This window comes from Rhinoraja longicauda, chromosome 4 (genome assembly GCF_053455715.1).
Source record: "Rhinoraja longicauda isolate Sanriku21f chromosome 4, sRhiLon1.1, whole genome shotgun sequence".
NCBI classification, from domain to species: Eukaryota; Metazoa; Chordata; class Chondrichthyes; order Rajiformes; family Arhynchobatidae; genus Rhinoraja; species Rhinoraja longicauda.
The window spans coordinates 30414612-30440097 of NC_135956.1; the positions used below are offsets into that span (position 1 = coordinate 30414612).

General features: G+C 39.8%; 1 protein-coding gene across 8 annotated transcripts in view; it reads right to left on the reverse strand.

Annotated features, from left to right (window-relative positions):
* Positions 1 to 25486, reverse strand: part of unm_hu7910 (un-named hu7910) — a 175871-nt gene that overhangs the window by 72160 nt on the left and 78225 nt on the right. For 5 of the 8 annotated variants that reach the window (XM_078397441.1, XM_078397438.1, XM_078397440.1 and 2 more), the window contains 15 exons: positions 22474 to 22554; positions 21730 to 21798; positions 19318 to 19575; positions 18497 to 18535; positions 14120 to 14173; positions 12692 to 12739; positions 12560 to 12604; positions 12428 to 12478; positions 10390 to 10440; positions 7583 to 7627; positions 6605 to 6646; positions 4662 to 4703; positions 3708 to 3749; positions 3538 to 3579; positions 2759 to 2803 (listed from right to left, as the gene is read on the reverse strand). In XM_078397441.1, coding sequence (XP_078253567.1) covers positions 2759 to 2803; positions 3538 to 3579; positions 3708 to 3749; positions 4662 to 4703; positions 6605 to 6646; positions 7583 to 7627; positions 10390 to 10440; positions 12428 to 12478; positions 12560 to 12604; positions 12692 to 12739; positions 14120 to 14173; positions 18497 to 18535; positions 19318 to 19575; positions 21730 to 21798; positions 22474 to 22554 — 954 coding nt within the window. The remainder of the gene's footprint in view (positions 1 to 2758; positions 2804 to 3537; positions 3580 to 3707; positions 3750 to 4661; positions 4704 to 6604; positions 6647 to 7582; positions 7628 to 10389; positions 10441 to 12427; positions 12479 to 12559; positions 12605 to 12691; positions 12740 to 14119; positions 14174 to 18496; positions 18536 to 19317; positions 19576 to 21729; positions 21799 to 22473; positions 22555 to 25486) is intronic. The other 3 variants (XM_078397439.1, XM_078397446.1, XM_078397443.1) reach the window with 1 other exon arrangement.

Consider the following 25486-nt stretch of genomic DNA (forward strand, 5'->3'; position numbering starts at 1 on the left):
TGTAGTAAATTCAATACAGAAAATTGGTTAATATCCTCAAAAAACACAATGCACAGAGATGAAAATCTCATCTTTAGTCCACAGTGCGAAAGAAAATAGGAAGAGGAGAGGATATACATAGCTCAAGTTTTGTTGAAGTCCAATTTGGTTCCCATTAATCAACTGGCTGTTGTGGAGCCAGTATTTGTGAAGAAAACAAAGCTCAATAACAACAGTCCCACATAAAAGACTATTCAGCAAAAGTGATACCAATGAAATTGGATCAGTGGTGAGACCACACCTGGAGTATTGTGTGCGGTTTTGGTCTTCTAATTTGAGGAAGGACATTATTGCTATTGAGGGAGTATAGCGTAGGTTCACCAGCTATAAGGGTTAACGGAATCAAGGGATATGGAGAAAAAGCAGGAACGGGGTACTGATTTTGGATGATCAGCCATGATCATATTGAATGGCGGTACTGGCTCAAAGGACCGAATGGCCTACTCCTGCACCTATTTTCTATGTGTCTATGTTTCTATCTTAAATACAAAACCTTTTAGACAAAGGTTCCTACTGCAATTTTGGGATGGTGGACAGTCGTGCTGCCTAGGGATCCATATTAGGATTTCAGCTAATATTTTTAATATGGAATAATTAGTTTTAATATTTTAAAACATTGTAAACATTAAAATGTATTTACAATAAAAAAGAGGTGTGATTATCAGTAAGGAGACTAACAACAGAGTGCATAAGATAGGCTAGACGGATGGTCAGATAAGTGTCAAAGATCATGAAGTGATCCATTTTGGCAAAAACTATGAAGGGAGAGAATAATAACCAAACGACATAGCTGTAAAAGATGGGCATCAACAGGGGGAACCAGGTTGTCCTTAAAATTAGCAGGACAAGTTGAGGGCACAATTGGTAAAGCAAGGGATCCATGGAATTCTGAAAATGTGGCATGGAATAAAAAAGGCAGTGAGGTCACGTTTGCCTCCTTCCAAACAGTTGCTGGACCACAACTAGAGTTTGTGTCCAAATTCTGTTCCCCATAATTTGGAAATAGGTAGAAACTGGAAAAGACGTAGAAGCGATTCCGTAATTTGTTTCACGGATTAGTAATTTCAGCTACACCAGAGAATCTGGGGTTTTCCTTTGAAGACAGTAGAATAAAGAGAGATTTAGGAGAGGTGTGAAATTAAACAGAAAATGCTCAAAATAATCAGCAAATTAAGCAGCAACAGACGAGAGAGAATCAGTTAACACTTCAGGTCAATGAACATTAATCAGAATTGAAACAAATTATAGAGAAAAGGGGAACAAATGGAAAACAAAATGGAAGACTGAGGTCTGGAATGATTGAGCGGTGATGAAGCTGGCTGAAAAAGTGAAAAGGGCATGTGAATAACAGAAGGTATTTCTAGAGAGTTGTAAATAAAGAGGATGAATAAAATCTAAAATTATCATTAGGAGAAAACAAAATGCTGAAATGAGACGATATAAGGTTCAAATGGCTCGGTTTCTGAAATTGCCAGAATCAATAATAAAAACACAAGAAGTATTTAACAGATCATGCAGCATCTATATCGAGAGAATCAGTTAACATTTCAGTCACATGTGCCTGACCTGATCAGTATCAGGGATTTTTTGTTTTAATTTAAGATTTCCAGTACGTGCAGTTTTTGCTTTGTAAATATTGAATTCAATGTTGAATAGAGAAGTCAGTAATGTGCTCAACTGAAAGATGATGGGTCTGCTCTGTTAGAACGGCAAAAAGTTTGCCAGTCAGTATCCCTGGGGACTGGGCTTTGCTGTCTGTTGAGGTCTTTCTGGAAGCACAGCTGGTCACTTGCACTGAAAGCAGCCCTGCCCGATAGACTCTCAACAGAAGAGACAGCATGGTACAGGAGTGCATAGCCAGTAATCTTGGCGTCAGCAGAACAAGTCCGACTCCAAGGGGATACAAGGAACTGCAGATGCGGGTTTACAAAAAAAGACAAAGCGCTGGAGTAACTCAACGAGTCAGGCAGCATCGCTGCAGAATATGGATAGGTGACTTTTTGGGTCAGGACCCTTCTTCAGACTGATTGTGGTGGTGGTGGGGGGGAGGGAAAGAGAAAGTCTAACTTCAATATGCTGTACTTGCTGCATTATGTTCTTTCTACCAAAGCACATATGTCACATTGCTCCACATTATGCCTCTTCGCCCATCGTTTAGCCCCATCACAGCAAATAAGGGTCCATTATTTACTTTTGTTATCGTCTTTTATATTATCCAGAAAATAGATTTTCTAGTATAGAGTTATGTTTCATTAATGATTGCAAGAAGATATGTTACTTTGATCCTATTTCTTTGTTAAGTTCGTTCTGGCAAAGGAGAACAAAAACATCCTCAACATAACCTCAAGGTCCATTAAATATGGGACAGTTAAGAGTTTGTCAAAAAAATAAATCATTCAAAATTTTCACCTAACTGTAAGCATTATTTTGCAATTAGGTAAACGGTTAGCTGAATAAAATACTGGAATGTTGATTTCAAAAATATTTCATTGAATGATTCACCTCAAAGATAAAATATCTATCAATTTTCTCAGATGTTGATGTAAAAAGCATGTTGATGTAAGCATGTTTCCCTATGTTGATGTAAAAAGCATCTCAACTAACTTGGACAAGCTAGATGAACTGGCTATTTTCCAATGTGTTTATGTTTGACTGTACCTCACAACCTATAAATACCTTACTGTAGAGTCACAAAATTACACTTTAAAATGATGCCCACCTTTCTCCACAAGATCTTCCACTGCCTCAGGAAGAGGCACGGCATCTGTAAGACAAGATGACGATTCAATATTTAATGCCTGTGACGAGGACGAAGCTGAGGAAAAATATTTAAAGCATCCACAGCTTATTTTAATGCAAACAGCTGTGTAGCAACCAAAACAAACCATTTCAAAATCTCTACAACCAATGTAACCAATATCTTTATTAATTAAGCCACACACCATCTAAAGACAAAAAAGCTTCCATCAATTTATATTTGTATTTCTAGAAATTTGTTGCGTTCGAACTGATTATATTTACACCATGAGAATCCATCATCTTTTTCCTTCAAGGTCCAACTATTTGGAGTTTGGCCAAAGCCAGCAATTTTGAAATACCAGATACTCAAGATGGTAGCTGAGAAACCACAGTGGCCAATAAGCGTTTCAGAACGGAGAAGGTATACCATGGAAAGAAGATGCGAGATAGGCAGCTCTACATTCTACAGCCAGTAACTGTCCAATGAGTTTTGCAGGAGAATGCCCATTAGATAGGAGAGAAACAAGGCCAACTCTAATACTCACCATGTCCCATTGCCTGTAGATGTTTCAAGAGAGATAGAGACGCAGCATAGGAAAGAAATGTGGAATTGTACCCCAATGCAGATTGAAAGACTCATTTTGAAAAGCTTTGCGTAGCAGCTCAAAACATAGACCACCTAGACAAGCAAAGTAACTCTGGAAAACTGGAAACTATTAGAGGACAGGACAAAACTAAAGGCAGCCTAGTCAAACAAACCTTGGATTTCAGATTCCACATCCAAGTTCTGAGATCCATTGGCTGTTGTAAGCAATAAAATTGAGAATTTGTTAATAATATTCACCCTTTTTATGTTAGGCAGTTATTACTAGATATTTTTCACGTTAGAATGATAGAAATAAAAATAGAAAGGCAATTTCAATACAAACCTAATAAATCATTTTCATCTCCTTCTTGAACAGGCAATGCTTCTGGAAGGAAAATAACAGGACAACAGGATCACAAATAGCATATGCACTACAAATCTTTTCACACATCATTAAGCTATAGGCTGGAGCATATTTCAAGAGCTAATCATGGAAGGAATAGGTACCAGCAGCACGGACTCATATTACCAGGTTGTAAACTAATTTTATGTACAAATCTGAATAGTAGAAGAAAATGTTATCGAATTGCCACACAGATTCAGATTGATATTCTTTACAGGTTATTGAAGAAATTACATCATAAAATACACTTTTCCTATTTCCAAAATTTTCAAGGGAAAAACTATGAGAATACAATATGTTTTGGAGCTAGTTTCATGCTACGTTATTTCTGCAATCAACAGAGCTGCCCCAGATCAGTCCAGAATGTTTGTTCTTTGGTGGGAAGGAACAGCTTACATCCAAGTTGACAGATTTGGTTTTCTGACTCCGTATTTAAATTATTGATGGTAAAGTTGAATATCAGAGATCGATTTACAGATGTACTGACCAGGTTGCAAACCTGTGTCATACAGAACATTCTCAAGGTCTTTACAGACTATATGCAGGGAAATGTTTCTTCTGGTCAGAAAGTGCCGTACCAAAAACAGAGTTTCAGGATGAGGACTTGGCCATTTAGACCTTATGATCCAAAATGTCTTCACCCAGAGGAAGTAAACCTTTATGCATTCAAAACACAAATGAATAGATTCCTCAATATGAAGGAAATCCATGGATATGGGCTCTAAAATGGCACTGTGGCAGATCAGCTGTGATCTTTATATTTGGTGGAACAAGCTCAAAAAGGGCCAGTTAGTCCAGAGCTCTTCCAAATTTTAATGTTTTTAACCACTAGATTTCTCATAGTTTAACCATGAATTGACTATACAGGATGATTATGCATTGAAGTAGGCAAACCTTGTATGTCGTCAATCCCTGGAACTTGCTCTGGCTCTCCAGCTGGTAGAAGAGAATGTAAAACTAGTTAAAATTCATGTTTTTATTGGTATCAACTTCAGTTTTATGCAGTTATCAGGATTTAATCTTAAACCTGCAATCTTTCACCTAACCACAAGATGGCCAAGAGCTCATTTTTTTCACGGATGAATATACAGTGCATTCAGAAAGTATTCAGACCCCTTCACTTTTTCCACATTTTGTTACATTACAGCCTTATTTTAAAATGGATTAAATTCTTTTTTTTTTATCATTAATCTACACACAATACCCCATAATAAAAAAAGCGAAAACAGATGTTCAGAAATGTTTGCAAAGTGATTAAAAAGAAATAACTGAAATTTCGCATTTACATAAGGATTCAGACCCTTTACTCAGTACTTTGTTGAGGCACCTTTGGCAGCGATTACAGCCTCAAGTCTTCTTGGGTATGACGCTACAAGCTTGGCACACCTGCATTTCGGTAATTTCTCCCATTCTTCTCTGCAGATCCTCTCAAGCTCTGTCAGGTTGGATGGGGAGCGTCGATGCACAGCTATTTTCAAGCCCCTCCAGAGATGTTCGATCGGGTTCAAGTCCGGGCTCTGGCAGGGCCACTCAAGGACATTCACAGACGTGTCACAAAGCCACTCCTGCCTTGTCTTGGTTATGTGCTTAGGGTCGTTGTCCTGTTGGAAGGTGATCCGCCGCCCCAGTCTGAGGCCGAGAACACTCTGGAGCAGGTTTTCATCAAGGATTTCTCTGTACTTTGCTCCGTTCATCTTTCCCTCGATCCTGACTAGTCTCTCAGTTCCTGTCACTGAAAAACATCCCCACAGCATGATGCTGCCACCACAATGTTTCACCGTAGGTATGGTATTGGCCAGGTGATGAGCGGTGCCTGGTTTCCTCCGGATGTGACGCTTGGCATTCAGACCAAAAAGTTCAATCTTGGTTTCATCAGACCAGAGAATCTTGTTTCTCATGGTCTGAGAGTTCTTTAGGTGCCTTTTGGCAAACTCCAAGTGGGCTGTCATGTGCCTTTTACTGAGGAGTGGCTTCCGTCTGACCACTCTACCATAAAGGCCTGATTAGTGGAGTGCTGCAGATATAGTTGTCCTTCTGGAAAGATCTCCCATCTTCACAGAGGAACTCTGGAGCTCTGTCATAGTGACCATCGGGATCTTGGTCACCTCCCTGACCAATGTCCTTCTCCCCCTTGTGGTGGCAGCAATCGCTCAGTTTGGCCGGGCGGCCAGCTCTGTGAAGAGTCCCGGTGGTTCCAAAGTTCTTTCATTTAAGAATGACAGAGGCCACTGTGCTCTTCGGGACCTGCAATGCTGCAGTAATTGTTTTATACCCTTCCCCAGATCTGTGTCTCAACACAATCCTGTCTTGGAGGTCTACGGCCAATTCCTTCGTCTTCATGGCTTGGTTTTTGCTCTGACATGCACTGTGAACTGTGGGACCTTATATAATCAGGTGTGTGCCTTTCCAAATCATGTCCAATCAATTTAATTTACCACTGATGGACTCCAATCAAGTTGTAGAAACATCTCAAGGATAATCAATGGAAACAAGATGAACCTTAGCTCAATTTTGAGTGTCATAGCAATGGGTCTGAATACTTATGTAAATGTGATATTTCAGTTATTTCTTTTTAATTACTTTGCAAAAATTTCTAAACACCTGTTTTTGGTTCTTCATTTTTTGGGGTACTGTGTGTAGATTGATGATAAAAAAAAAGAATTTAATCAATTTTTAAATATGGCTGTAACTAACAAAGTGTAGAAAAACTGAGGGGGTCTGAATACTTTCTGAATGCACTGTACTTAGAGCATGCCTCCTGCAGTTTTGAGGTTTCCCTTTACATACTGCTTAGAAGTTATATTTGCAACTATGAAGCATTTGGAGATAATACTAACCATAAAATTCATCCATTATATCTTGAAGCTCCAGCTCTTTATCTGCAACAAGCAAATTAAATAAAAATGAATATTTCCCTTTTATTGTCTCTCTTTCCATCATCCTGACAACACTCCAAAACTTAATTCCAGTTCTGTTGGCAGCTTTACAAATACAAAAAAGCAAAATAAGCAAGCTATTCGTGCAACTGTGAAAGGCATTAATATCTTTAAAATATTCATCAAGGATCGATTTTAACCAGCATTGGGTCTTGTGGTAGGTGTGGCCATTCGTGGGACACTTATTATGGTCAGTAAAATAGCCAGTACCAATTTCCAAGCTGTTGAGTAAATTAACAAAGAAATATGTATAACATGTATAAAAATAAAACTAGAGAAAAGCTATAAAAGCAAGAATGAAAGGAGATTGAGATATGGACAACCCTTATGGAAAATGACTAATAGAAACCATACAATAAGATTAGTGTGCATCATGGAGAGGGAGGAGAATAACTGCAAGATGGAAAGGAAGCAGAAATATAAACCAATAGAGAAATAGACAAAGAAAAAAAAGTTTGCTATCATTCACAATTATAATTCACAATTTTCCCATTTACAAAATTTGTGGGAGAAAAAAGTAATTAAATAAAGTTCTTATTTACACATATTCACATTACGGAAAATGCAAAGATTGTCCATTTTCTAGGAACGCAACCCGCTTGGCAAAGGTGGCCTGTAGTAGGAGATCTACTGCATTATAATAGTGTGACCTATTAGCGTGAACTACAGTGTGAACTACATAGTGTGAACTACATAGCACACTATTTCAGTTCATTATGAAATTTCTCTTATTGTCTCACAAGATCTTATTCCATTCTATTCAATCACCAACATTTGCTAGCCAACTCACAAATTCTCATCGTTCTTCTCCAAAGTTCAGCATGTTTATTAGCCAAAAGGACAAAAAAATATATAAATGAGCTGAAAGCTAAAATATACCTTCAATATATTCATCACTCATTGGCATATCTTCCTCCATTTCACCTGCAAGGATGATAAAAGTGGTTGATAATTCTGAACTAGACAATGCTAGAGAATTTTTAAGCACCTTTGTTCAAATTACAAACTAGATTTTGTTTTCAGTGGGAAAAAAATCATCAAAGCTACTAATTTACATTTGCCCATCAGTTTCTTCTGTAACTAATCAGACTGAAGAATCATTGATGGAGACAAAACAGACTGCAAATGCGGGACTCTTGAGCTCAAAACAAAGTGCTGGAGGAATTCAGTAGGTCAGACTGCATCTGTGAAGGGAAATGGACAGACAATGCTTTGTGTTCTTTTTGTCTACATTTTACCTCTTACCATTGTCACTATTTCCACCCATTTCAATGGAGCTTTAATGTCATATGTGCAAAGCATGGTGAAATTCATTGTTGAATCGCCAGATTTCCAAAGTCCGGTCCATGCGCTAGGCGTTATAGAACTGCGAGAAATCCAGACGAGCCCCAGGCTTCTGCAGGCCCTCCAGCCATTGCCTTTGGCTGGACCGTTCAACAAACCGATGTCCCTCTCCATGCCCGGCCACCTTTGTGCCCCGGGGCACCTCCCGAAGCCAACCTTAAGGGCGTGGAAGGCATGATCCAGGTGCACTTTCCTACCGGCCTTGCTCCTTGCGATTGTCTTTGACAGGTCCCTCCTCTTCGGGTTTAGCAGGGGTCGGGCTTGGCGGCTTCCCCCCTGCAGGCCACAGCCCACCGGGTCCTTCTGCATTCGGACTGCTGCCCACCAGGTTTTTCAGGGCAGGTTCCTGGTTCTGCAGCGGGTGAGCCACACTGCTATCGGGTATGGCTGTGCCTTGCCGGGATCACGCTGCTACGCAGCTTGCCAGTAGCCAATGGGAAGGCGAAATTTGGCAATCACCCCTTCTCGTGTACCCACTTTCCAAGTCTTGCTTCACCCCTACCACTCTTTATCAGCTTTCTCCCCTCTACTGCATCAATTTGAAGAAAGGTCTCATCACAAAATTATGTCTATTTCCCTCCACAGATGCCACCTGACCCACTGAGTTCCTCCATCACTTAGTTTATTGTCGTAGAATCATTAACAAACAACACAGTGGGAAACAATCAAAATGTATTCATCTTGGTACAGAATAAGTAAAAAATAATTAAAAACGAGAGAAAGAAAAAAAAAGAATTTCTTAAAATCTGTGCAATAATTAAAAAGGAATGAGTGTTAGGATACAAGTAATTAAACTTTCAAACAGTTCCAACTCCATCTTTAAATTCGCCGACGACACCACCGTTATTGCACGAATTACGGATAATGATGTCAGAGTGTAGGAGGGGGATTGATCATTCGATGGACCCCACACATTGATGACATCATTAAAGAAACCCCATCAATGCCTCTACTTCCTAAGAAGATTGAAGAGATTCGTTATGTGATGAAGGAGATTACAAAAAGTAGTGAACACTGCCCAATCTATCATGGGTTCTAACCTTCCCATTCATCGAAGGGATCTATAGGACGCACTACCATAAAAGGGCAGTCAGCATCATCTCAGTCCCACACACCCTGACCATGCTCTCATCTCACTCCTGCCATCAGGAAGAAGATACAGATGTCTGAAATCTATGACATCCAGGTTCAGGAACAGCTTCTTTCCAACATCCATCAGGCTATTGAACACTACAAACTCCAACTAAACTCCGAACTATCTTGGTTGCATTAGGGACTTCGGACTTTGTTTTGCATTCTATTGGGTTTTTTATTTATTGAGCTTTTTTTTGTTTGTTTATATTATCTATTGAGTACTGTGCATACAAGCCTGTTGTGCTGTGGCGAGAATTAAATACTAGAAAAAAAATTCTCCATATCTTCTCTGCTATCCTGATGTAACAGTACTGTAATGTAACTCTTACAAATTTCATTACCAATTCTCTCAGATAAATACTGCTATCATGCATAGGATATTTTGGACCCAACTTTCAGGACAGATGGTAAGGTAATTTAATGTTAAGAAAAATAAAATTCTGGAAACACTAAGCAGATCAGGCAGCATCAAAGATTTAACGTTTCAGGGCAAAGACCTTTTATGTATGTTATTATTTCATATATCCAGCAAGTGCACTTTTTATTTTCATTTGGAGCTCATTTTAATGCCTTATCTTAACATGGCAGCTCAGCCATTGTTTCATTTCATAGATGCAGCGTGAAAGTGCCAAGATAGATGCTGTATTCATATTTCTAGTGTGGATCTTATTTCTCCTTCATTTGACACAGTATGAAGTGCCACCACTGGTTTACTGCTGTACAATCAACTGCAGATATTAGCAAAATCTTTTTGAAGCCCAACCAATCCCATGCCAACAAGTTGCTAGTTATTGTGTAGATGTTGCTGTCACTTCACCCAATTTAAAATAATTTCCCCATATAAAATAAGCACCAGCAAAACTCACAAATAACTAGTCCTCCGAAAAGAATAAAGTGTATTTTGAAATGACGCCATTTTACAATGGATCTGAAATCACTTTTCAAACGTAAAAGCTTGGCTAGCGATAAGAATGACAAGCAGGGGTATTTTTAATATAAGCTGTTAACGAAATTCACTTATTTGGTAAAGCTGAGATCAACATGCTACAAGTCTTCTCATCTTAAAAAAATAAATAGTAAAGCTAGCCAATCACCAAGCTAGCCAATCTTAAAAAAATAAATAGTAAAGCTAGCCAATCACCAAGCTAGCCAATCATAAAACCAATCACCACTGAACACAAAAAACAAATAATCCCATGATATTTTACCTTCACTGTCCTGATGATCTGAGAAATCTCTCACTTCAGATTCATAAACATCTTGGGAAATAAAAAAAAGTAATGAAAGTCAAAGCTGCATTCTCCAAATAGACATAACATTATATTCTTGCTTCAGTAGCATATTAGTAAAAAATGCAACAGGAAAGAACTGACTTCTTGCAAATTCAACTTACCAAATAACTTTCCCTCTATAGGCAGTTAAACATCTTCAAATAAATTTAATGAAACAAAAAACTTTGGTACTGTGCTGAGATTCCACACTGTGGAATATGTTCTATAATGTAGGACAGATTCTGCACCATAAAACACTAGGGATAAAATAAGCACATTCACAAAGATTGAAAGTGAATAATCTTTCATCATTTGACTTTCTACAAAGGTTTACTTTACTAAACAGCAATTCTAAAAGTTAGATACTTAAGCATAGATTTCTGATATCCATTAAAGTCCAATCATACAGCACCAGGACACCTTGACAGCAGAAGAAGGTTGAAAGATTTTCTATGTGCAGAGTCTAAACAGATTCCAATGCTTTAAAAAAGATATTGTAAGGAGAGGAAGAGTGGCATCAGCTGGAGGAACTCAATCTTTGAGCTTTGGAGCTTGAACAGCACTGATGCAAGACAATGTTTTTTTAGTGGATGGAACGTCTTGGGAAGAAGTCACCATCAATACACAAATATATATATTTAAATTATAGGAAATTTTCTAACAAACCATGAAACACAACAGGGATACAGTCAGCATTAATAATGTAGAGGGCACAACATTCCCAAACTGCAATCAAGGAAATTCTTTTAGCCAGAATTTTGCAAGTCCAGAAGGAGAGGGTGTAATTCTGGAATTAAAGAGAAACAGACTAGGAAATTAAAATAATTATCTCTAAGTGGTAAAAAAGCAAAAAATAAAGAGAAGCTTATGCGAGATATTGTTTCTAACAGGAAAAAGCAGATAAGAAAACAGAAAGTGGAAGAGTGAACAAACCAAAAGGAGAACTATGTACAGCAAAGAGGGGGGGGGGGAGGGAGTGTAAAAAACACTACCAAGTTTAATCAAAGATGATGCAAAGACGTTTTTCATATGTAAAGATTAAGAGAATAACCAATAAGAGCATTAAAACGTAGCATATGCGCAGGGGTACATGGCTAAGGTTCTTAATGAATACTTTGTGATTCTCTGCATAAAGGATAAATGATGCCCATGTTGTTGTTTAGGGGGACAGGTGTAAAATATTGGATGGATAAACATAATAAAATATTACGTTTATCTTTTTTGGAAAGAATAACAAGGCATTCACAAAATGTATCTTAGACTGTTAATATTCAGGAGAAAATATCAGACTTTTTTTGAACTTTACAATTCTTGAATTTACTCTAGCAGCAAGAGCGATGCCTACAGTGCATTGTCTACAAAGTCAAGAAACTACAGGTCAGTTAGTTTAAAGTTTTTTTATGAGGAAGTAACTAAAAATAAACTGATAAAGACAGAGTAATACACGAGGTTTACATGGACTTTAGTAATGGTTTTGACAAAGTTATGCAATGTATGCTGGTCCAGAATGTTCAGGCACTAGGGAACCTATGCATATTGGCAAATTGGATTTAAAATTGTCTTGGTAAAAAGAAGCAGAGCAGAGTGTCGAGTCATGGATAGTGTTTCTCAGACTGGAAGTACTGCTGGGATTGATGCTGGAAACTGAAAGGTAGTTTGATTAGTAAGTTTGCAGATGACATAAAATTAGTGAAGACATAAATAGCAAAGAGTTTGTCTAAGGATTCAGTGGGACGTAGATAAACTGGAAAGTTGGTCAGAACGGTGGCAAATGGAATTTAAAACTAGTGCAAGGTAGTCAAATACTGACAGAACAGACAGTGAATGGCCAGAACCTTAAGAGTGTTCTCTTGAGGTGTACAGAGAGACCTTGAAAAAAAAAAGCTTACGTAGGCAAGAATTCCAGCTAATTATGATACAATTCCTCTAATCACTGCTAAGGAACTTGACATAGCTGTTCAAAATAAGTATATACCTGGAATATCTTGTTCCGAGACTACTTCTTCAGGCTCAAGCACTACTTCATCTACAACATAAAGAACATTTTGTTACTGGGGTCAGTACTGCAGATCACAAGAATTACATATTTATTGATAATAGTGCAAACCTGAAACAGTGTAATCCTCAACTTCTTCCTCTCTCACTTCTGACTCTGAAGGGGAAAAAAATGTTTCTGTAAAATGAATGACTTTTCCTTAAAATATTAACATACACTGCGGAGATAGTGCATAAAAAGTACCTTCAAATCTTTCTTCAGATACATCTTCAACTTCAGGTCCCGAGTCCTCTGAAAGTAACATATGCACATCATGATTGAGACATAATACCAATAAAGGTGATAACTTACGGCTAAGTCTTTATTATAACACAGTAAGATGGCCCAGAGGGTGTTTCAGAAAGAGGAACACGAGGGGAGGAATGAACAAACACCAATAAAGATAAAGGAGCATTCAATCAAAAGCTGGGAAGATGCAAGATTTCAAGAACTTCTTAAATGGAAAAAAATTGAAGATCAAAAATAAAGCAACACATGGCACAGTCACAAATACTAAAGATAACTCAGAAGCTTTTGCCCCACCTTTCTTTATATCTTTGTCTAATGAAATGTCAATCTCCATCTTAAATGTTTCATTTGACTTGGCATCCACATCCTTGTTTTTGAAAGTGAGAGAAGTTCACGTGAACTGCACTTTACAAAGTTGAAGGAAGGCCAGCTTGGTGGACATTGATATGACTGCATCAGGAGTTCATAAAAGAAGGAACAAAAGGTATCATCAGGTATTGGGATAGGGCTTGCATCATCATAATGCTAAGACCAAATTGGATGCCAAATAAACGTGGTATGCCTAGAAGAGTGGTGACCCAGTTTATTCTCAGTGAGAGAAACCAGGTTTCCTCCGGGTAAGTGGTCAAAGTTTCTGCTCATCCTCCACCAAGTAGCACTCAACAGAGAAACCGGACAGCATTCAGAAAAGCAATTGTAAGATAGTGTTAAACATGGCTAGCATCCAAGCAATTATTGATCTGGTATCTATGGATGAGGTTGACAATGTGTCTCATATTTCTCATGAAACTGATATTTCCAATGAGACGTCACTTTAAAGCTAAAGATAATAATAAAGCAATTAACTATGTCCTTAGTTTTATTCATGGTGAAATGTTCAGCGCGAAACCTTAGTTGTATTCTAGAACCTAAAATGGCGAGCATTTTAACTGCTGCTCTGATAATCCTCCACACAGATCTCTGCAAGATAAATGCTAAGTCATCCAATAATGATGCATAAGTCTTGTTAATACTACTGATTTATATCGTCTCAAGTAAAAACTTCTAAATAACAAATATAATGTGCGTGATGCACAAAATACCAAATATTAACCAATAAGTCGACATCATCTAGTAAAGCTCTTTATAGACTTCATGTCACACAAAATACAACCAGGATAAATTAGTTAATAGAGGACTTGGGTTGTTGAACAAGCTGGTCATGCTGACATCCCAACTGAGTATGAGGCTGGACAAATTAATCACAAAAGCGTTCCACCTTATACTTTCAATGTATAATATTATCTCCAGTTAAAGCTGCCAGCGAATTATTCCGTTGTTTAGCTCAATATCAGGCCCAAGTACTAATAGAGAGTTAGACATCATAAAAAGAGCAAGCTTTACCTAATGTCTCTTCTCTTTCAGAATATGCTTCATCTTCCACATACGCAGACTCATCTAAAAGAAAAAAAATCTATTTATGTTACAAGATACAAGAACAGATTTTGTGGCCAATGATGAAATAACAGTGCACATCACTGATATCTAAGGAACTTGCAAATTACTGCCTTAGCATGATCTCACTATTCTTGATGTTAGTTGCAATCAAGGACAGCTTGTGCAGCAACTAAGATAACAAGAAGGCTGAGTAGCTACTCACATTAGACCATACAGATGAAATTGAATTGAATCCTACACATCATAAAAGTAAAATATTTCAAAAAGTTTGAAAACCTACAAAACTTTCAAATATTAATCTGAGGAAATGTTGATTTGCGATTGTTTTTAGAGTAGATTGTTAAACAGTAATTATGGCCTGGAACACCATTCTTTCTTATTTGGGCAGCAGATTAGTTTTGTGGATTCACACGATGGCTTCAGGTGAGACTGTTCCAATGAATGCTAAATTACTGCTGAAACATCATTTAAGGCAGGAAATCATAAATTAAGTCAGCTTGATACAGTTTCAATCATAGTCGGAGCATCTGTTCATTTTCTATTTGTAACTACACCTAGTTGTCAAAGGGTTGAAGATGGACCATGTTTCCAAAGAGAGCATAGAATTTAGTTTCCCTTACTCACATCCAGTAACAGAGTGAACAGAGCTATCAGTGGTTACCCAGAAGGTATTCCTGACTACAGAGATATTCCTATGGCTGAAAACCATATTATTTAAAATGGATTTAAAACACATTCAACTGCACATTTTTATTTTTAGTGAGAATAGCTTCTTTACATTCTCATCAGTTTACTGATTTTCATTAATATCAAAGATGACTGTAATAGAATATGCTGCAATGCATCAGGGAATCATTAGACAATAGACAGCAGTAGGCCATTCAGCCCTTCGAGCCAGCACCACCATTTAATGTGATCATGGATGATCATTCACAATCAGTACCCCGTTCCTGCCTTCTCCCCATACCCCCTGACTCCGCTATCCTTAAGAGCTCTATCTAGCTCTCTCTTGAATGCATTCAGAGAATTGGCCTCCACTGCCTTCTGAGGCAGAGAATTCCACAGATTTACAACTCTGACTGAAAAAGTTTTTCCTCATCTCCATTCTAAATGGCCTACCCCTTATTCTTAAACAGTGGCCCCTGATGATGGACTTCCCCAACATTGGGCACACGTCTCCTGCCTCTAACATGTCCAACCCTTTAATAATCATATGTTTCGATAAGATCCCCTCTCATCCTTCTAAATTCCAGTGTATACAAGCCTAGTCGCTCCACTTTCAACATACGACAGTCCCGCCATTTCGGGAATTAACCTAGTAAACCTACGCCCTCAATAGCAAGAATATCGTTCCTCAAATTTGGAGACCAAAACTGCACAGTACTCCAGGTGCGGTCTCACTAGGGCCCTGTACAACTGCAGAAGGACCTCTTTGCTCCTAACTCAGCTCCTCTTGTTATGAAGGCAAACATTCCATTGGCTTTCTTCACTGCTTGCTGTACCTGCAGGCTTCCTTTCAGTGACTGATGCACTAGTACACCCAGATCTCATTGTACGTCCCCTTTTCCTAACTTGACACCATTCAGATAATAATCTGCCTTCCTATTCTTACCACCAAAGTGGATAACCTCACACTTATCCACATTAAACTGCATCTGCCATGCATCCGCCCACTCACACAACCTGTCCAAGTCACCCTGCAACCTCATAGCATCTTCCTTACAGTTCACGCTACCACCCAGCTTTGTATCATCTGCAAATTTGCTAATGGTACTTTTAATCCCTTCATCCAAGTCATTAATGTATATTGTAAATAGCTGCGGTCCTAGCACCGAGCCTTGTGGTACCCTGCTAGTCACGGCCTGCCATTCTGAAAGGGACCCATTTATCCACACGCTTTGCTTTCTGTCTGCCAACCAATTTTCTATTCATGTCAGTACCCTACCATGTGCTCTAATTTTGCCCACTAATTTCCTACGTGGGACCTTGTCGAAGGCTTTCTGAAAGTCGAGGTACACCACATCCACCGGCTCTCCCCTGTCAATTTTCCTAGTTACATCCTCAAAAAATTCCAGAAGATTAGTCCAGCATGATTTCCACTTCGTAAATCCATGCTGACTCGGAACGATCCTGTTACTGCTATCCAAATGCTCCGCAATTTCGTCTTTTATAATTGACTCCAGCATCTTCCACACCACTGATGTCAAACTAACTGGTCTATAATTTCCTGTTTTCTCACTCCCTCCTTTCTTAAAAAGTGGGATGACATTAGCTACCCTCCATTCCACAGGAACAGATCCTGAATCTATAGAACATTGGAAAATGATTACCAATGAGTCCACAATTTCTAGAGCCACCGCCTTAAGTACCCTGGGATGCAGACCATCAGGCCCTGGGGATTTATTAGCCTTCAGTCCCATCAATCTACCCAACACCATTTCCTGCCTAATGTGGATTTCCTTCAGTTCCATGCCACTAGAACATCTGGGAGATTGTTTGTATCTTCCTTAGTGAAGACAGATCCAAAGTACCGGTTCAACACGTCTGCCATTTCCTTGTTCCCCATAATAAATTCCCCTGCTTCTGACTTCTAGGGACCCACATTTCCCTTGACTATTTTTTTCCTCTTCATATACCTAAAAAAGCTTTTACTATCCCCCTTTATATTATTGGCTAGCTTACCCTCATACCTCATCTTTTCTCCCCGTATTGCCTTTTTAGTTATCTTCTGTTGCTCTTTAAAAGAGTCCCAATCCTCCGGCTTCCCACTCTTCTTTGCTATGTTATACATCTTTTTTATTTTAATGCTGTCCTTGACTTCCCTTGTCAGCCACGGGTGCCTCTTACTCCCCTTAGAATCTTTCCTCCTCTTTGGGATAAATTGATCTTGCAACTTCTGCATTATTCCCAGGAATACCTGCCATTGCTGTTCCACCGTCTTCTCTGCTAGGGCCTCCTTCCAGTCAAATCTGGCCAGCACCTACCTCATGCCTCTGTAATCCCCTTTGCTATACTGTAATACTGACACTTCCGATTTTCCCTTCTCCCTCTCAATTTGTAGAGTAAAACTTATCATATTGTGATTACTGCCTCCGAATGGCTCTTTTACCTCGAGTCCCCTTATCAGATCAGGTTCATTACACAACACTAAATCCAGAATTGCCTTCTCCCTGGTAGGCTCCAGTACAAGCTGTTCTAAGAATCCATCTCGGAGGCACTCCACAAATTCTCTTTCCTGGGGTCCATTACCAACCTGATATTCCCAGTCTACCTGCATGTTGAATTCTCCCATAACCACCGTAGCATTACATTTGCGACATGCCAATTTTAGCTCTTGATTCAACTTGCACCCTATGTCGAGGCTACTGTTTGGGGGCCTGTAGATAACTCCCATTAGGGTCTTTTTACCCTTACAATTCCTCATTTCTATCCATACTGATTCTACATCTCCTGATTCTATGTCACCCCTTGCAAGCGAGTGAATATCATTCCTTACCAACAGAGCGACCCCACCCCCTCTGGCAACTTATCTGTCTTTTCTATACGTTGTGTACCCCTAAATATTCAGTTCCCAGCCCTGGTCCTCTTGTAGCCATGTCTCTGTGATTCCCACAACATCATACTTGCCAATGTCTAACTGAGCCTCAAGCTCATCCACTTTATTTTTTATACCGTGCATTTAAATACAACACTTTAACTTCAGTATTCACCTCCCCTCTCACACCGGTCACAATTGACCCTGACCTTACTCTCTTATCCCATCTAGAACTTCCGTTCCCATTTATTCGAGAGTCTTTTGCAATTTCTCCTGTATTTGCTTCCCCTTTAACGCCATCTCCATATTCCCAATTTGTCAACCCCTCCCCCCCACTACTTAGTTTAAAGCCACACGTGTCGCACTAGCAAACCTGCCTGCCAGAATGTTGGTCCCCCTGCTGTTAAGGTGTAACCCATCCCTTTTGTACAGGTCACCCCGACCGCAGAAGAGATCCCAGTTGTCTAGAATTCTAAATCCCTGCTCCCTGCACCAGCCCCTCAGCCGTACATTCATATTCCCGATATCTCTGTTCCTGCCCTCACCAGCACGAGGTACAGGTAAAGCAACCTTGTTTAAACAGCCTTCCCATTATTCCCATTTACAATTCAAGCCATAATAGCCACCTGAAACTCATGAACAGCAACTCAACCTAGAAACTCTGCATGTCTGTACATCCTCTCTTTTTCTATCATTTTAAATTGATCTGAAAAAATACCACTATTGTATTAAAACTCATGAAAATATCCCCATTGAGTGAAACAAATGAATGCAATGAAAGTACAAACCTTGAGCATCTGTTTTTTCATGGTCATATTCAACTTCAGCTGCAAATTTCAAACACAATTATTATTAGGATCTTAAATATCATTCAATGAATGTGGCAGTTTAAGAACACCTTACAAAACAGTTTACAATTTGTCCATTTACTTACTTTTAAATTCACTTTCATACTTAATTTACTTTGTGACGACAAAAAAACCTTATTAACAGAATGAACATTATTGTTTGACCCATTGAGTTACTCTAACACCTGATTCCTTTTGTGTAAACCAGCATCTGCAGCTCCTTGCTTCTCCATTTCAGACATGATCCTACTGGATGGAGGGGCGGGCTTGACCCACCTAGGTGCCAACTCCTGCTCCTATTTCCTTGTGTTGTTGTGTACATTAATGAGTTATCACTCCAACTATTGCTTGCGGGATCTTGATGTAGCTCAGTTGCCACATTTGACTGTGTTACAAGAGTTTGTCTGTACTTATGAGGTGCTTCTAATATATCCTGAAGTGAAACAAACAGCTAATCATGCATAAAGCTCAATAAGAGTTTCAGTAAGCTTGATATCACCAATAGGGCACCAAAATTGATAACGAAAGCACACACCATCCAGAGTAGATCACTAGCAACAAAAAGGAACCGTCAGATTTTGTCCTCTGCCATCAAGAACCAGTCCTCTCAGCTGGGAGGTAATGCAATAGCAGTGCATTAATTTTCATCCTGCTGTTTTACAAGGTTTATTTATATCTGTATATACTGTATACACCGGGAGTACATTTGATGGAAGCTTGTCTGCTCATGAATAAATAATAGATGGCTTATGAAAGCTCACCTGCTTCAGGAGCTTCTGAATCTTCAGCCACAGCATCAAATTCATTTGTTTGCTCCTGCACTGGCTCTGGGCCCTCCTCCTCTGGCTCCGGCTCCTCCTCCTCCTCTTGTTCCGGCTCCTCCTCTTGTTCCGGCTCCTCCTCTACTGGCTCTGGCCCCTCCTCCTCTACTGGCTCTGGCTCCTCCTCCTCCTCCTCCTCCTCCTCCTCAAACGGCTCCTCTTCCTCCACTGGCTCCTCCTCCTCCTCCTCTGGCTGTTCTATAGAAGAAAAAATGAATGCAACTGAAACTTATGCAAATGCTAACAGCGTACAATGTTTGAATCACAAAACAATGATCAAAATTAGCGCAATGTCTCAATGACAAATTGTATAGCATTCCAAGGGTTTTACAGATAATAATTTAATCTTTGGTTAAATTTTCATAATACTATTAGCAAGGAAGGCCAAGGTTTTAATTTTGTTTTGAATATTACCCCAATAAATTGTGTTCATTTATTAGAAGTGAAAACCAGAACTCCGCAACCCAGATCACAACTCTTAATGAATTCCATTAACCAACCTCAAACAAGCATGTAAGCCTATACTGACAATCAGTTCTCTACTACCTCAATTTTAAAATGTTTAACTCTTTTCATGGTCATCCTACCCCGATACCTCTGCAACCGTAACAGCTATGAAGGGCTTTAACAACTCATTTTTGTAACCTTCTTTGTTATCTCTTGTGCATCTATACATTTCGCTTGACAGCCATGTCTTATGCTGCAGAGGCCTTAAGCACTGGAATTCTTTCTCCTAATTTCTCTCACCTTTTCCTTTTTCAAATTGCTCCATAAAATGCATATCTTTAACAAAGCTTTTCATCACCTGTACTAATATCTCGTACAAAAGCTGCCATTATAGTTCCTCACACTGAACAAAGTGCCTTGAGATACCTATGACTACAATAAAACAACAATACAATATAACAGCAAATTATTCTCTGTTATAAAACTGGTAAAATTTGTTTGATTTTAATGTTCTCATACTTTTGTTTCATATCATTTTCTTGAAATTAAATTGGGAAAGTAATCTCTAATTAGCTAGGGTGGCACAGTGGTAGAATTGCTGCCTTACAGCGCCGGAGACCCGGGTTCGATCCCAACAACGGGTGCTGTCTGTATGGAGTTTGTACATTCTCCCTGTGACCACGTGGGTTTTCTCCTAGATCTTCGGTTTCCTCCCACACTCCAAAGACGTACAGGTATGCAGGTAAATTGGCTTGGCAAATGTAAAAATTGTGTGTGTGTAGGATAGTGTTAATATGCGGGGATCGCTGGTCGGCGTGGACCCGGTGGGTCGAAGGGCCTGTTTCCCCTCTGTATTTCTAAACTAAACTATCATGTTGGTCATCATCAACAAACACAAGTGTGAATTCTACACTCATCACCTTACTTTAGGAGGATAAATGTTAGATGATATAATATTTACTCAAGCTATAGCATTTGGTAATAAGCGGGTAATTTATTTAAGACTGCACCGATTACCTACTTTACCTTATAAAACTGGTACCCGAGATAAAAGATTACAGTTACAAGGCTAGATGGGTCTGGACTGCTCTTTAGTGAAAGACGAGGGGACATTTAATACAAAGACATAAAATCATGAAAGATGTGGATAGGCCGGGTGAGGTGGCCAATCTTGACCTCATCGGGACTTCCACGCCGATCAGAGGGTCTAATTTGCTCTCTGCGGCCAAGGCTCCGGAACTCCGGCCCAGCTGAACTGGCAGATCCTTTCCTACAGCCGACTTCAGAGGAGGACTTTAGGGCCGATATCTTGGCTTCCCGGTTGCCTCGGCAGACTATTCCGGTGCTGTTAAACTCCTCTTGGAGGCCGTGACCTCTGTTGGACCGGAAAAACCTGATAAACCAGAAAGGCTCTGGAACCAAGGTTGTCAGAAAAATTGGTAGTGGACCTGTACCTGCATATGTTGCGCAGATTGCATTGAGATCTTCACACAGCAAGGAAATAAGTTTCACTGCTGCAGAATTGAGGCCAGGACGGGGAACTGGATAATTACTTCAGAAAAATGCCATCACAAACACAATGGACCAATGACCTCCTCCTGTACTGTAATCATTCTATGATTTCATGATAAATAACAAAGGGAACTTTAACAGATAAACTCAATGTGACCATATTAATAAAAATACTGGTCTAATAATAGGCAGTTCCACACGAGGAACCAAGAGAACTACAGCAACTTGTATTTACAGAAACATTTAATTCTTTATTCAAGCAAATTCTACTTCAGCAAGCTACAGCAAAACAATTATCGTGACATCCAATGGAGATTAAATGTTGTACTTTATATCTATTTACATATTAAATGAATTATGGAATAATAAATAATACAAAAGGTAAATACCTACCTATATTCGTTGCGAAAGACTCCTGTGCCACAGTGGCGTCAATTGGTTCAGATGCTTCTTGTTCAGTTTCTAAAGTAATATACATCAGCTTAATTAGTCCTTCATATATTAACTTTCTTAACATAAGTTAGTGCTGAGACAAAATATGGCTCTACATTGCTGACAGAACTAGTCAGTGAATACCATGTTGGTGAATTCTCATAACCACTAAAAAGCTGATCCCAGGCTGGATTATTTTGAACACATTGTGATTGTTAGTTATGATAATCAATTTAAGGAGGTGGTGAATACAATTTTTGAACTGTTCATTTCTTCACTGCCAGATAAATTTCTTCAATTTATATTGGCCTGCCCCAATACCAGAACTGCTGGTGGAAAAGCAAAATATAAGAAAATATATTATGTATCATTATCTCCCTCTTGAATGTCTTTACAGAAAAATAATATTTTAACTCAGGTTTTCAGCAGCTGTTGGCAATACTTCATTAAGATTTACTGGGAACTCATATTAAAAAATTGCAGGCAAAATGTTTTGGTAAAATGCAACCTTTTAAAGTTTCAAATTGTCATGTGGCTTTATAACATTATTCTAAACTTGGTAATGGGCTCATCTAGTTCTATAAATTAATTTCAAAAAGTCACTTGTTACTCCATTTTTTAAATTTCATCAAACAGGAATTAGAGTAGAGCTTTTTCTGCGCATTCAATTTTGTGACATTCTTACTTAAAGGATTTCTACAATACCTGTCTCAAATGGTGGATATACAGGCTCTTCGTTTTTCCCAAAATGTTCAGCAGGTATCGGCCCTTCCGCTTTCTTCAATCCTGATTTTAAACATCAAAAGAATATCATAAAAACATAGAAATTATAACCAAGTTCAGGAACTTACTTCTTAAAATAGCAACACACCAAATTGTAGGCATCCAAATTCTACATTACCCAATTTTCACGGTCTCTCTCAACACCTTCTGATGGCCATGATGAAAGCTGCTGGTTTCTCTCTTTGAACAGCTTTTTGAAGCTTGGAGATTTTACTTTGGAAACAAGCTCATTGGGGAGTCATGAGGGACCCTGTAGAATCCAGGCAGTCTGTCAATACATGGTGTAGCTGCTGCTGGTCCCTGGCAGCAGTGTGCCCTCACTATGCCAGCCAGTTCTGAACCCTGCACCTCAACAGTGAATGACCTTGCCCACTGACCACCCTATCACAGGTAAACATTGTATATTGCCTCTGTGGCTCATCCCACACTGTGCTACAAGGCAAATGGGATGACTTTAAGTATTTCATTGTTGCAAGAAATCCAGAGGAGGCAGAGGCCTCAAACACATTCCATTACAACAGCACGCAGCATTATGAAGAGTAAGACTGACACCAAAATCCCAGCACAACAGCATTGTGTCTCAATATACCATGGTAAAATCAAGCCTTTTAGCACCAAGTTCTATTAAGCATTTGTTAATATGTTTAATAATGTTTATAAAAGCTACAGGAAATTTAATAGCACCAAAGTATTTGAATGCAACATTCAAAAGCTAAATGGTATTGTTGTTGTTGGTGTTGTTGTTGGTCCTTCGGGTTCGAAGATGACCATGACTTCACTTTCAATCTTATTATTTCGACCGCTGATTGGGATCCCCGCCAGCCGCTGTATGCTGGCCGAGGTTGAAGTCATGACTTGCGCTTGACTTGGATTTAAGTGAGGGGAGTTGCGCAGATCGTCGGCCTCACTCTCTCGTCCCGGCCTATTGGGCCCCAGCAGCAAGACATAGTCGAGACGGCTGGGGACAGGTCGGGATGCAGTGGATGGTCAGAAGTGTCCTACGTATCTCACTCTGCCCTGTTTGCACTCCACAGCGCTTTGCTGGGATCGTCTTTCTGCTCGTTGAACCTTCTGGTAGTTTCCTCCTCGCAATCCGCTGAACCCAAGCTTCACATGCTAGGTAGACAAGCCCCAAGCCGCTGGAACCAATGACTTGGCGACTGCACTTGTGGCATGCACACAAGACAGTGGAGACATCGTGGGGGCGGGAGTAGTCGTGCGGCTGATCCCACGGCTTGGGGGGACAGTCGAGACCGGGGCGGTTCTCTCCGGGTGGTGGTCCGCAGCCCCACGGGCAGGGAGCACTGTCCGCCGGCTGCTGCTGCTCCTCCGGCCCCAGATACGGGCCCCAGGCCGCCGGCTCGAGTCTCCCCGGGGCGCCGGCGAGGCTTCTGTCCCGGGGACCCGGCCTCCAGTCGCCTCCAACCTGGCCGTGCTGCCCCCGGGAGGCAGGGTCGTCCTGTCCCTGGCCCTGCTCGCCCACGTTTACGAGGGGTGGCGGCCATGGCAGCGCGGCAGGGCGAAGGCGGCCGCCGCCGAAGGCCCGCGGTAAGATGGCGGCGCCCACTCCATGGCCGACTCCGCCGCTGCCCGCTAACCGGTCCAAATGGTATTAATGGCTGACTGTGAAGCAAACAGGGTTCATGTAGACAAGTGTGTTACTAGGCAAAAAATACTAGCACTAGAAAAATAAAGCTGCCAAGATCAAAAATATCTTCATCCAATCATTTGTTTCAAACACACCAACTCAAATAATCTCAATTAAGTTACATCAATTATGTTCATTTCAATCCAAACCACTACCATGAACATTATAAATGCAAAAAAAGTAGAAAAAGATGAATCTGTTAGAAATTCCCCATAATATAGGTGGAGTCTTTGCAAAGGGCTTGGCACCTTGAAAATCACTGTAATCACATTATATTCCTTTGAACATTGTTTGAATTGAATGGTTCAGCAAATGTAGACCTTCATTAGGCTTAAACAGAATTATATGTAAATTGTTGTAATCATTTCTCTTCCCAACTCACAAGCCTTCACTCTAGCCTTGTGTGTTTGGGTCTTCGTAGCCATTTCTATATTATTTTTTAACAAAAGCTAGTAAGGCACAAATTTGCTTTTTAATATTCTCATTCCATAGAAATTTCCACAGAATGGCTTAGATCTCCAAAATATATCCACATACCCAATAGCTAGATATCCACTTTATGCTTTTCTAAACATCTTGCTTCTTTGATTTACAATGTACCAATGCAGAGCTTTGATGTGCAACATTGATTTTTAATGAAAAGATTTAAAGCATATGCTTCAGGATGGCAAGATCCCTAGATGGCCAGAGGCTGTAAATTTGAACAAAAAGAAAAAGGAAGCCCGTGTAAGGTTCAGGAAAATGAAATCTGACATGGCATGAGAGACATAAAGCAAGTAGGAAAGACCTTAAAAAGGGAATTAGAAGGGGCAAAAGAACAGAATACATTAAAGAAAATCCCACCAATGGTTGGAGGACTGTGACAAATGGTCTTCTATGGGGATCTGTGCTGGGGCCTGTGATATATAAAAATTACATGAAAGTAAATGTAAGATAGACACAAAAGATTGGAGTAACTCAGCGGGTCAGACGGCATCTCTGGAGAAAAGGAATAGGTGATGTTTCAGGTCGAGACCCTGTAGATGGGTCGGTTAGTAAGTTTGCAAATGACACTGAAAGGGGTGAAGTTGCAGGCAGTGAGGAAGGTTGTCAAAGGATAGAGTGGAATAAAGATCAGTTATAGATATGGGCTGAGAAATGGCAGATGGAGTTGAATCTGAGCAAGTGTGAGGGATTGTACTTTGGAAGGTCAAAGTCAGAGCACGGAAGGGCCCTTAGGCCCAACTCGTCCATGCCAATTGAAATGCCCTATCTAAGCTAGTTCAATTTGCCTGCGTTTGGCTCGAA